The 13,375-nt window shown below is 43.2% G+C and overlaps 1 protein-coding gene across 5 annotated transcripts in view; it reads right to left on the reverse strand.

Annotated features, from left to right (window-relative positions):
* EIF2AK3 (eukaryotic translation initiation factor 2 alpha kinase 3) overlaps positions 1-13,375 on the reverse strand; it is a 63,401-nt gene that overhangs the window by 35,554 nt on the left and 14,472 nt on the right. For all 5 annotated transcript variants that reach the window (XR_009154928.1, XM_058181200.1, XM_058181199.1 and 2 more), the window contains 3 exons: positions 12,880-13,010; positions 10,741-10,975; positions 10,368-10,530 (listed from right to left, as the gene is read on the reverse strand). Coding sequence is in view for 4 of the 5 variants with exons in the window: in XM_058181200.1 (XP_058037183.1) it covers positions 10,368-10,530; positions 10,741-10,975; positions 12,880-13,010 (529 nt within the window). In the remaining variant the exon portion in view is untranslated. The remainder of the gene's footprint in view (positions 1-10,367; positions 10,531-10,740; positions 10,976-12,879; positions 13,011-13,375) is intronic.

Below are 13,375 nucleotides of genomic sequence, written 5' to 3' on the forward strand. Positions count from 1 at the left end.
CACTCTATCTCGAAACAAACAACCTTCTCTCTAATAAACAATTTGGTTTCAGAAAAAAATTGTCTTGTAACCTACAACTTCTCCACTGCAAAAACATATGGACTACCAACCTTGATCAAGGAAAAGCAATAGATGCAATCTACATAGATTTCTGCAAAGCTTTTGATTCAATAGTACATGATAAACTACTCCTCAAACTAAAATCCTAAGGCATTTCGGGACCTCTTCACAATTGGATAAATGCCTTCCTGTCAAACAGACAACAAGTGGTCAAAATTGGCAACGCTATATCATGGGCTCTGCGCATGCGCGAGAATGGCGTTCTGCTGGAGGGAGTAGAGCTGGCGACGAACGATTTCTGCAGGATGGCAGCTTTCGGGTGATTTACTGAGCTGCTCTGATCCCCCGGCCTTAGACCACCCTCCTGGCGACTGCAGGAGAGGTTTTTCTGACCTCTCGGGTTTGCGGCCGCCGAGAGTGAGGGCCGTGGGGAGAGCGGCGGACAGATAATGGCGGCCATTTTCGGGGCGCAGAGGAGGCCTGCCGCTCGTCGTTGGTGTTTGGCTTCAGTTTCAGCCTCAGCCTGCCTTGTCCATCGGCGTTTTACTGCACGGTGAGACTTAGGCAGGCTGTGAGGCGAAGCTTTTATTTCCGTCGGCGTGAATCGAGACGAGGCCGCGGCGAGAGGTGAGGCCCGAGATGAGGCCTCGAGGTGAGGCCCGAGATGAGGCCTCGAGGTGAGGCCGCGGTTTATCCTCCTCTATCAATGGCGCTTCCATCTGGCGCTTGTCACCTACATCCTATTTTAATGGTCTGCCCCCCCACCTGACTTTTGGAGATCGAAGGGGCAAAGGATTATTCCTCTGCTTATAGCTGTCTGCCCTCCCCCTGATTTTCGAATGCTGAAGGGGTGAAGGATTATCCCCGGCCTACGGTTGCCTTCTCTGCTTGGTTTTTCCACCTTTATGGTCCGTGCTGGCCCCTTGCCATTTTGGGATCTATGGCCGTTTGGAGTCAGCAGCTGGCTGTGGACAGGCCTTGGCCTGGAGCAGCCTGCTTTCGGAGCAGTTGGCAGAGGGGCGATACGGCAGGCTTCAGAGGTGGATTTAATATGGGGGGGACGGTAATGCCACCCGTTTTGCCAATGGACTGCTGGACTGGTTTATGGACAGACTGGCTGTATTTCCTTGACTTATTCGATCTGTTACAGGGATTCTATCTATGGATTATTACCATGGACACTATCTGTCTATTTCCTTTTGGGTTTATCATCTCTGTTATCATGCTCCAGCCGTTATTATTTGTCATCATGTTCCAGTCATTATTCATTCCATCTGATAACTGGACATCCATTGGAGGTTCCATCATGTATGACTGTTCTGCCAACTTGGGACTTTATCATCCTAACGTCTTTCGCCGATTCTTATTTCTTCTATGCATTACTCTGTACGTGAACTCTTGCGCCTGCGAGGTACCCCCGCCTCGCAGGAATGGCCCACTTTGTTGCCAAGGGCCGGCCTCAATGATGGGTTTTGGGACCCACAGAGGTGGCATGCGTCGAAAAAGAGCCTTTGGGGGTTTTTAAATAGGGAATTTTTAAGGGGAGGGAGGGGAAACCCGTCGGGGGGGCGGCGAGGGTATGTCCAGTCCCAGCGCGCGCTCACGACAGTACTTTAGTTGGTCCAAAGACAGGGGGGAGGGGATTGTGCAGAGCAGAGAATGTCTTTCCATCTGTACGGTAAGTGGGAGAGGCAGATATGGCGGAGGCAGGGGGCCCTATTGTTCTTCGGGAGCACGTGTTCGATGTTTAAAAGCGATCACGTGCTCCAGCCCCCCAGTCCTTACTCATTCCCCGGATGGTCAAGACTCTCAGAGTTTGGGTCTTCGGCTGATGCTTTGCAATGCCCGGTCCATGGTCAACAAGGCTCCCCTGATTTGTGACCTTATTCAGAGGGAGTCCGCGGACTTTATGGGCATTACGGAGACCTGGTTGGGCACAGAAGGGGGTGTACCCCTGGTTGAACTGTGCTCTCCGGGTTTCCGGGCATTCCATCAGCCGAGGGCCCAAGGTAGGGGTGGGGGGGTGGCGGTTGTGATTAACGAAAGTTTGGAGCCGAGGGAGTCCACTGTTCCTCAGATAGCTGATTGTGAATCCCTCCTTGTGGAGTGGGGCCACCAGAATCAGATGGGGTTGTTGATCACGTACCTGGCTCCTTGCTGCGTGACTACAGCCCTACCTGAGCTACTAGAGGTGCTTGCTGGCATGGCGGTTGAGATTCCCAGACTTTTGGTCTTGGGGGATTTCAACTTGCCATCGGCCAGCTTGTCATCAACGGTGGTTCAGGAGTTCCAGGCCTCCATGACGGCCTTGGACCTGATTCAAGTAACTGATGGCCCGGAGACGACTTCCGGTATCCAGTGGCAACGGACGTCTGGAAGGTTTCTCCTGCCTCCAGCGCCCGAATCCGGCCGCCGCCGAGGCCCTCAGGGGCCAGGTGTTCCGAAAAGGACACCTGCCGTACGGACGGCTCGCCAGGGGTCTCCCAGCCGACATACAGGACTGTGGGGACCGATGCTGGCGCGTCCTAGGCTTGGCGGGTTCGAGGCCACAGGCCGCGCCATTATTTTGGTCGCCGCTTGCCGCTGTGCCCGTGACACCGGGCATTGGATTTATAACTGCAGCAGCCTGGTGGTGAACAGGGCACGGAGAAGAATTGAGGAGGAGAAGGAAGGAATATCGGTAAACGTGAGTGGAGTGCTCCGAGTGCGGGGGTTTTCTCTCCCCTGCGGTTGGAAGGAGCACGAGTTATTTTGGAGAGAGGAGAACTTAAAATAAGAAGATTACGGTTTTGTGGAGCTCTGGAGAGAAGAGGTGATGGAGAAATTTAGGAGGGAAGGTTTGAGGCCCCTCCTTCTGGGGAACAGTGGTGGCGCCCAGCTTCCGCCTTCACTATGAGAATTTTGATGACATCACTTCCTTCGGTTTCCTGGTTGACTAACTGTACTCTGGACTCGTTGCTCCTGTGAGTGCCCCTGGTGGATCCGGAGGAAATTACAAGGATACTGTGCTTGCCTGAGGATTTTGATTCTTTTTTCAAATGGCAAAAGGTCAGAGACCAACTGCTGGAGAGATGGAGAGAATTCTGGAAAAGTTATCCAATATGGACAAGAAACTGGATGATTTGCAAAGAGGCCAAACGGAAATAAGAGAAGAAATTGTGACTATCCAAAAGGATTTAAAGGATACTCAACAAGTCTCAGCAGAAAACAAGCAGAAAGTGGAAGGTCTGAGGGTGAAATGCGGCAGTCCAGAAAAGGGAGGAGACGACAGGCAATGCTGTGCTTGGACTACAGATGGATAAAATGTCTTATTTCCTTAGGTTTCAAAATTTGGAAGAAGTGGACCAAGAAGACTTGAGAGATGTTGTGACTAAATTGTTGGGAGAATTTCTTGGGAGAAGTGTTGATTTCATGAATTGGGATGTGGATCGAGTTTATAGAGTTAATTCGCAATATGCACGCACGCATGCAGTTCCCAGAGAGGTTCATGTCAAATTTGTGAGAAGAGAGACGAGATGAAATTTTAGAAAACATAGGAGTGGGGCACTGATTTACAGGGGCAGGGAGATAGCCATTCTGAGGCAGATTCCCAGACAGGTACGTGAAAAAGAAAGAAATATTATTTTTGTCAAGCAAATTGTACCAGAAGGAGTGGGCTTCAGATGGCTGATGCCAGAGGGATTGATGATTTTCCGGGAGGGCATTACGAAAAAATCAGTACAATTATGGAGGCTACGGCCTATGTGGAGGAACACAAAGCCTTCCTGGAATCAGATGACCCAGGAATTGAAGAAGGGAGGTTATAGATCATGGGGCTGAGCGGCTGCCGCTGTTGCGGCCCTGGAGTTGGGTCAGGCTGAACCCAGAGTTCTGAGATCCAAAACTAGGAAGTGATAAAGATATTTGGGATTGTGTTGGTTTTCCTTATTCTCTTTTGTACGATATTCTGTTTATTCTTGACTCTTCTTTATTACGTATTTAAAATTTGCAAACTTTGCTACTTCGTGTCACCTGCTTGCCTTATGGCTGTTGTATGTGTTAAAAAATTTGAGTAAAATTCTTATTTTAGATAAGAAAAATGAAAATTTACCATACCTGATATGTATTTGTATAAACCTTTTTTGACTAATAAAAACTTTTTGAACAAAAAAAAGTAACTGATGGCCCTACACACATTGGGGGAGGCGCGCTAGACCTGATTTTTATCTCTGGTCAGTGGGTTAATGATCTGGTTTTAGGAGATATAGTGAAGGTACCGGTGTCATGGTCAGATCATTTTCTTCTTTGCCTAGACTTTCAGACCGCCGCTCACCACTGCAGGGAGACGGAACCAATGCGTTGGTTCCGTCCCAGGCGCCTGATGGACCCGGAGAGGTTCCTGACGGAGCTTGGGCCGTTTCCTGAGGATCTTACCCATGGCACTACTGAAGAACTGGTTGCGGCCTGGGAACGAGCCGCGGCTGGGGCTTTGGACCGTGTCGTGCCTTTGCGGCCTCTGACCCGGCGTAGATCTCAATTGGCTCCCTGGTTCCCCGAGGAGCTGAGAGAGATGAAACGCCAGAGAAGATGCCTAGAGAGTACTTGGAGGTCTAGCCGTTCCGAGGCTGATCGGACACTAGTGAGGTCTTTTACTAAGACCTACCTAGCGGCAATGAGGGAGGCGAAATGTTCCTACGTTTCCACCCTCATTGCATCGGCAGATAACCGCCCAGCCGCCTTGTTTCGGGTGACCCGTTCCCCTCTTCATCAAGGGGGACGGAATGACCCCTTACAGGGACGAGCTGAGGAATTTAACGGTTATCTATACGATAAAATTGTTCAACTTCGGGATAGTTTGGACCAAGATTGCGATGATCCAACCGAGATGACAGAGTCGCGTCTTGTTGAGGTTATTTGGGATGAGTTTGATTCTGTGGCTCTCGAGGACGTGGACAGGTTGCTAGGGAGGTTACATGCAACTACATGTTTACTGGACCCGTGTCCTTCCTGGTTAGTGCTGGCTGCTCAGGAAGTGACACAAGGCTGGCTCCAGGGGATTATAAATGCTTCTTTGGTGGAGGGGTTTTTCTTCTCCTCAAGAAGCCTTCCCTGGACCCAGATATTTTGGGAAATTATCGTCCAGTCTCCAACCTTCGCTTTGTGGCGAAGGTTGTAGAGAGTGTGGTTGCATGGCAGCTCCCCCGGCACCTGGAGGAAGCTGTCTATCTAGACCCATTCCAGTCCAACTTCCGACCCGGTTATAGCACGGAGACGGCTTTGGTCGCGTTGGTGGATGACCTCTGGAGGGCCAGGGACAGGGGTTGTTCCTCTGCCTTGGTCCTATTAGATCTCTCAGTGGCTTTTGATACCATCGACCATGGTATCCTGCTGCGCCGGTTGGAGGGATTGGGAGTAGGGGGCACCGTTTATCAGTGGTTCTCCTCCTATCTCTCTGACCGGTCGCAGACGGTGTTGACAGGGGGGCAGAGGTCGTCCTCGAGGCGCCTCACTTGTGGGGTGCCTCAGGGGTCGATTCTCTCGCCTACCCTGTTCAACATCTATATGAAGCCGCTGGGCGAGGTCATCAGTGGTTTCGGGGTGAGTTATCATCTGTACGCTGATGATACTCAGCTGTACTTCTCCACCCCGGACCACCCCAATGAAGCGGTCAAAGTGTTGTCCCGGTGTTTGGAGGCTGTACGGGTCTGGATGGGGAGAAACAGACTCAAGCTCAATCCCTCCAAGACGGAGTGGCTGTGGATGCCGGCACCCCGGTACAGTCAGCTGCATCCGCAGCTGACTGTCAGGGGCGAGTTAGTAGCCCCAAAGGAGGTGGTTCGCAACTTGGGCGTCCTCCTGGATGGACGGCTGTCCTTTGATGAACATCTGGCGGCCGTCTCCAGGAGGGCCTTTTACCAAGTCCGCTTGGTCCGCCAGCTGCGTCCCTTCCTTGACCGGGATGCCTTATGCACGGTCACTCACGCTCTGGTTACGTCTAGGTTTGATTACTGCAATGCTCTTTACATGGGGCTGCCCTTGAGGTGCACCCGGAGGCTACAGTTAGTCCAGAATGCGGCTGCGCAAGTAGTAATGGGAGCCGCTCGTGGCTCCCACGTAACATCACTACTCCGTAGTCTGCACTGGCTTCCTGTGGTTTTTCGGGTGCGCTTCAATATTTTGGTTACCACCTTTAAAGCGCTCCATGGCTTAGGACCCGGGTACTTATGGGACCGCCTGCTGTTACCTTTTGCCTCCCAGCAACCCGTACGCTCTCACAGAGAGGGTCTCCTCAGGGTGCCGTCCGCCCAACAGTGTCGGCTGGTGGCCCCCAGGAGTAGGGCCTTCTCTGTGGGGGCAGCGACGCTCTGGAATGAATTTCCCCCTGGCCTACGTCAAGTGCCTGATCTTTGGACCTTCCGTCGTGAGCTCAAAACACACCTATTTATTCAAGCGGGACTGGCATAATAGTGTTGAATTTTAAATTTGGGGTTTTGCTAATATTTTAAAATTTTAAAATCTAAAAATTAAAATCTAATTTTTAATTTATCAGCCTTTATAATCTGCTATGTTTTAATTGTATATATTTTGTGTTTTATCGTTGGCTGTATACCACCCTGAGTCCTTCGGGAGAAGGGCGGTATAAAAATTTAATAAATAATAATAATAAAATAAAATCCTGTTCCTGTCAAAAGTGGCGTTCCCCAAGGTAGTGTTCTTGGACCAACACTCTTCATACTATACATAAATGATCTCTGTGACCTCATCTCAAGTTATTGTGTTCTCTTTGCTGACAATGTCAAACTATTTAATACCACTAGTAATACTTCTACCCTTTAAGAAGACGTCGACTTAATTTCCGATTGGTCTAAAACAGCTACCCTTCAAAAAGACCTTGACTTTCTGTCAGAATGGTCTAAAACTTGGCAACTCCAAATCTCAACCAGCAAATGCTCAGTCTTACATATTGGAAAAAAGAACCCTAACATCAAGTACAAACTTGACGGACATTACCTAACTGACGACCCCGACCCTGTCAAAGATCTTGGAGTTCTCATATCAAATGATCTTAATGCCAAAGCCCACTGCAACTACATAGCAAAAAAGGCCCTAAGAGTTGTAAACCTAATTTTACGCAGCTTCTTTTCTAAAAACTGTACACTACTAACTAGAGCATACAAAACATTTGCCAGACCTATTCTTGAATACAGCTCATCCGTCTGGAACCCATACCACATCTCTGACATAAATACAATAGAACGAGTCCAGAAATATTTTACTAGAAGAGTTCTTCACTCCTCCGAAAACAACAAAATACCTTATACCAACAGACTTGAAATCCTGGGATTAGAAAACTTACAACTCCGTCGACTTCGACATGACCTGTGTTTAACACACACAATCATCTATTGCAATATCCTTCCTGTGAAAGACTACTTCAGCTTCAATCGCAATATTATAAGAGCAAAAAATAGATTCAAGCTAAATGTCAACCGCTTTAAACTTGATTGCAGAAAATATGACTTCTGTAACAGAGTTGTTAATGCTTGGAACTCATTACCTGACTCCATAGTCTCTACTCAAAATCCCAAAATCTTCAACCAAAAACTGTCTACTATTGACCTCACCCCATTCCTAAGAAGACTATAAGGGGCGTGCATAAGAGCACAAAAGTGCCTACCGTTCCTGTCCTATTGTTCTCTTCATTATATCAAATTAATATAGTTGATGCATATTTTTAAATTATATATATATATATATATATGTCTTCGGTTGTTCGGGTTTTCTCCCGTGTAAAATTGGAAGTGTCTTGGCGACGTTTCGTGCTCCCAGAAGCACGAAGCTGAAGCCTGAAGATGACGAATGAGACTTCGTCGAAACGTCGCCAAGACACTTCCAATTTTACACGGGAGAAAACCCGAACAACCAAAGACCTATATACAAACACCCGTGAAAACCTCAGAAAACAAATATATATATATATATATATTCTTCAAGATATGTTGTTTTATCTATGAAAATTGTTTATGTATACTGTTGTGACAAAAAGAAATAAAAAAAAAAGATTGGAAGTGGAGTCTTGAAGATTCCAGTTCCCCATGGAGCAGTAGGAAAGTCACTGGTAATCTATCTTCTTAGCAGTTTGTTTTCTTAAGCATGCCTGGGTATTAACTTCACTTTTTGAACTCTCTGGTTTACTTTGCTTTTTATCTTTAAAGGCTGACTGGTCAGTTGATTACTGATTTATTTTAACCACCTGCTGGACTCTAGCTGTTTCACCTCCACCCCCACACACATTGAATAACTTTTCAGTTCTCTCTAAGGAAACAAAGCATGTTTTTGGATGGTGAAAGTGATTTCATTTAGTTTATATTAATATTGGACTCACCATTACAGGGTTTTGCATTTTATAAATTTGTAAAAAAAAATTTTTAATCTTAGATCAAAATATTCAGAAAATATCTACCCTGTTTTATTATTTATTATTTATTTATTATTTATTTCTTCACTTTGCTTCAGTATTCTTTGTTTTCTGGCTAAGGTACACAGATCAACAATGCAACAGATTATGAACAAATAAGGGGGGGCTGATATCTAAAAAAAACAATTGGTAATATGCAATTTTTAGTTGAAAGCTTTTTTTAGAAGTCTGATGAAATGATAATTGCTATGGAAAATATTAAGATACATGTAGCTCTGGATAAATTAAGACTCACAAAAAGGAATGTGATTTGGAAATTGTTCTTTCCTGTTGGAAAGAACAATGGACTATGCCGACCTAGAAGTAACTGAACTGAAATTCAAGGCTGCATTCTTTTAAAACAGCAGAAGCCTGATTAAATAGAGAAGTGATAAATTAGTTTTCCTTAGGAAGATTTAAGGAGATTTGGGAATGGATTTATCACACCTAAAAGAGTTTAGAGAGTTTAGAAACTAACCCTGGAATGATTTGGGACAGATAGGATGCTGTGGTAAATTTGCTACGAATTGATTACAATAACAGTTTGTTAAAACAGGGTTTTAAAACTTTAACCTTGTATTTTTTTTAAATTATTTTTTTCGTTATGTTAACTATTTTGCCATTAATATAGTATATAAATGATAGTATATAAATGACAGGTCAATAATTTACAAATAATTTAGTAGTTTAAAAAATTTGGAGGCTTGTTTAGCAGGGGGTGGAAAAAATATTGTAGTAATATATTAATCAATATACAACTAGGGGGTATAATATGTGTATAGATATTAGAGTTTTTAAATGCATTTTTTTCAATGTTTTGTTTTTTTCTTTTCTCCCCCGCCCCCCAAATTTTTGGAGCTTTGTATTTAACTTTCTTTGAATAAAATCAAGATAGAAAGAAACAGCATAACTTATTGACTAAATCACAACTGACTAGTTTCACACTACATACTACATACATACTAGTTTCACACTACATACACACTACATACTACATATAGCAACTAAACCAAATCCAAACAAATCACATTATGAATTAATGTGATATCTGAACCTAGATATATGTTTACTGTATAGTCAATAGTAAAACATTTATGGAAATACAGAACAGCAGAAAGCATAAAATAATAATTCAAACATAGAAATAACTATCTTTCCAAATCCAAGTAGTCAAATAGTCAAACTTAAGGGGAAAAGGTTAATTTTACCAAAGCAAAGTGCACAGTGGAAGCATAATCAGATTAGAGAATGAAGGATATACAATCAACAATCCCCAGTGTCTATACCTAGAGTTTTTTTATGATTAAACCTGGCACAGTTAATAGGAGAGTGCTTTTGAAAATATGTCAGAATACTTAAAGTAACATTAAACTAACTTTTAAATTTTAAACAGTTCAAACATTGTTTCTTTTGGAAGGCTCATATGATTGTTTTAGAGAGCATGCCTGAATTCATCATTGCTTTAAAAGTTTAAGGAGTAGGCCATAAAATGAAGACTGTTAAATTACATGTATTATACTTTGGCCAACAACTACAATCTATATTTATAATTTTAAAACTGCAGCCTGCTCCTTCAATGCAACCACATTGTAGGCAATGGAATTTATTTCTGGATAAATATGCAAAAATATATTTCAAAATATATCAATCTTGTCTCAACGCACAAAGTACTAGTCATATTGTATATATGAAGTAGCAACTGCTAATGCAAAATAGATTAAGAGCACAGTTCAGATTCTAATTACTTTTTTTCTCTTGAAAAAATCATAATTGATATAAACAAACAACAGAAAAATATAAACAAAATACAGAAGTCATCTATAGAGATTGGAACAAAAAATGATGCCAAATGTTTAAGGAGGCAATATACCTAAATAAACACTGGATTCAGTAGCTCCTCGAGCAGCTTCCACAAGATCTTCTTCATCCTCTAAGAAATTATTATTAGAGGTATAGCTTGTGTCATCAAAGAGACTGATTGGAATTACTTTGCCATCTTTCACCAACCAAGCAGAAGCAACTGGAGTGCAAAACTGAAAGTAAAATAAATCATTATTTAAAAAATACATCCAATAAATGTGACACTCAGTTTTTAATGCATAAGTTTGTACAAATACAAGGAACACTTTATACATAAGATAATTGTTTAAAAAAGTTTAAATTCCATAATATTAAAAGGAAAAATGTTTTGGTAACATTATGATATTTCTAAACAGCATTAACATATTTCCCATCTTTAGTACCTGATATTCCCATTCCAGATGTCCTTCCTTCTTATTAAATGCCATAACCTTCCAGTCAGCTACTGAAACCTTTAGCACTGTATCCTTCATTGTAGCTTCCTGTTCTTCTACTTCCGAAATAATTTTAGAATCTTCTTTGTTAATATTTGATTTCATATTCCCTTCAAGAAATCCTACCCTTGTTTCAGTCTCCGGGAGATAACGTAGTTCAAAATGACCAACGCTAAAATTCCACCTTTAAAAAAAGGGTAAGACTGTGATTCCATATCAGTTCTATCTTTATAAATGTCATACTGTTTCTGAAATAATCTATCCTAACATTCAGAAACGTAGTAAAACTAGTTTGGTATAATTAATCTCCAATGTACTAATATTAACTAAGAACTGAATTAAGGGAGGAAATCTATAAATCTGATAAAAGAGAAAAGTGCCAACTTCTGTCTTATCTCCGCATGATTTTTTTTGCAGGAGCAAGCAATTACTTATTAAATTATGTCAACTGTTAATTATAAAACAAGAAAATTATATCTTGATATATAAATTAATATTCCCTTCTTACATTTTATCTTTACAGTAATTTCCAACTTTTTGTCCTTTTGTATTTACATAAGACAATCTAGATACATTTTAAATAAACATTTTATTAAATGCTGTTGTTGTGGTGGAAATCAAAAGAAAATTGAGGGGAAAGTGATTATGCTTTCTGCTAAATAATCTTCTCTAGCCTTAGAAACAGGGGTGTCAAATTCAATTTCATTGACAGCTGCATCAGGGTTAAGTTTGATCTGGGTGGGTGGGGGGGCATGGCCAGCTCGACGTCACTCGTGCTGGGGGAACCTGTGTTGGCCTGGGCAGGGCTGGAGGGATCCATTGTCTCCAGCAGAGGAAGACAAGACCAGGGAGTGCCAAACCCTTGTCCTCCAGAAGAGCCTCACCGTCCCTTTCAGGCCACATGGACCCCTGGATGGCGGCACAGGCTGTCCAGAGCCCCAGGCAGTGGAGGGCAGGTCCAGCCTTGCCTTCAAGCTCCCAGGACACTGGGACCCCAGAGCCCAGCCCAGTCAACTTCCCTGAGGGAGTGTCCAGCTGCGCTTACCTCCTCCTCGAGGCTGCTGCTGCTGTTCTCGCTCTCCTTGGCCAGGTTGCTCATAGTGTATGCAGAAGGGCAAAGTATGTGGCCCACTCCCTCTTCTTACAGGCAGACCCGGCTTTGTAACCAAAGCATTCTCAGCGATAGGATGGGAGAGGTCAGGAGAAGAAAAGGGGATGGCGAAAGGGCAGCAGGTGGCTAACTGCTAACGCAGAATTTCCCTCAGACCCTACCTCCCTCTCATTATAATCTTCCTTCCTTCCCCTCTTTCCTTCTTTTTCCTTCCTTGTTTTCCTTCCATCTTTCCATCTTTTTTTGTCTTTTCCTTTCTCCTTTCCTGTCCCTTCTTGGATGCTCAAATTGACAAGGGGAAACATTTCTCGATGCCTCCTGCCTTGTGATCAAATGCCACTTTTGCTAGTAGTTTTGCTAGCACTCTACCAATAAAAACTGAGCTCGGGAAGGCTGTGTGTGGCCCTCCCGAACCTCTGTTTTCACTGGCAGAGGCACCACAGGCCGGTCCTTCACTGTTTCCAGGGTGGCTCTGTGGGCCAGATATAAACATCTATTAGATAATCACAGATTATCTATATCCAATATAGATAATCCACAATTTTCAACCATTCATTTAGTGATCATTTCAAGTTACAATGGTGCTGACTTATGACTATTTTTCACACTTACAACCATTCCAGCATCTTTACAGTGATGTGATCAAAATTCAGACATTTGGCAACTGATATGCCTTTTATGATGGTTGTGGTGTCATGTAATCACCTTTTTCAATTTTCTAACAAGCAAAGTCAACGTGGAAGTCAGATTCATTTAACAGCCATGTTACTAATTTAACAACTTCAGCAAGAAAGGTTGTAAAATGGGCAAAATTCATTTAACAATTGTCTTGCTTAGCAAGAGAAATGTTGGCCCCAATTGTGGTCATATGTCAAGGACTACCAGTACTAACCTTGGGATGCAGGTATATCACGTGCAGAAACCACAGAGAAGAATTATTAATTCATTAAGACATAATGCTACTATGTTATACATACTTTTCATTGCCGCTGCGGGGCCCAACAGCACGAACAGTTTTCTGAGTTCTATGTAGGAGAAGAATATCTTCCTGCTCTAGCTCTTCATCATCCCAGCGACGACAGCCCATTGCTGAACATATATATTTTACCTGGGGCCAGAAGGAAATATTTAATTCAATAGCTCTCCCTTAGTTGCTGATATTTTTATTAATAAAGTAGAAGTTCTTATAATTCATGTTGTATTCCATTTTTATAATTCAATTCAAAAAGTAAAAATGTATTCCAAGTCATACATATATGGTGCTTCATTTGAAGCAAATCCTAAAATTAAAGCACTCACTCACTCACACACACACACACACACACACACACACACCAGTACATTTGAGAGAAAATACTTTGTGTTTTTAATCCAAATCATGTTGGTAGTTATTGAATTACATTAGAAGTGAAATAAATTAAACATACAATTTGTAATATGACTGAAACTGGCAAAAGGCAACCCAGCTTTTAC

This window comes from Ahaetulla prasina, chromosome 4 (assembly GCF_028640845.1).
Source record: "Ahaetulla prasina isolate Xishuangbanna chromosome 4, ASM2864084v1, whole genome shotgun sequence".
In the NCBI taxonomy this organism is placed as follows: domain Eukaryota; kingdom Metazoa; phylum Chordata; class Lepidosauria; order Squamata; family Colubridae; genus Ahaetulla; species Ahaetulla prasina.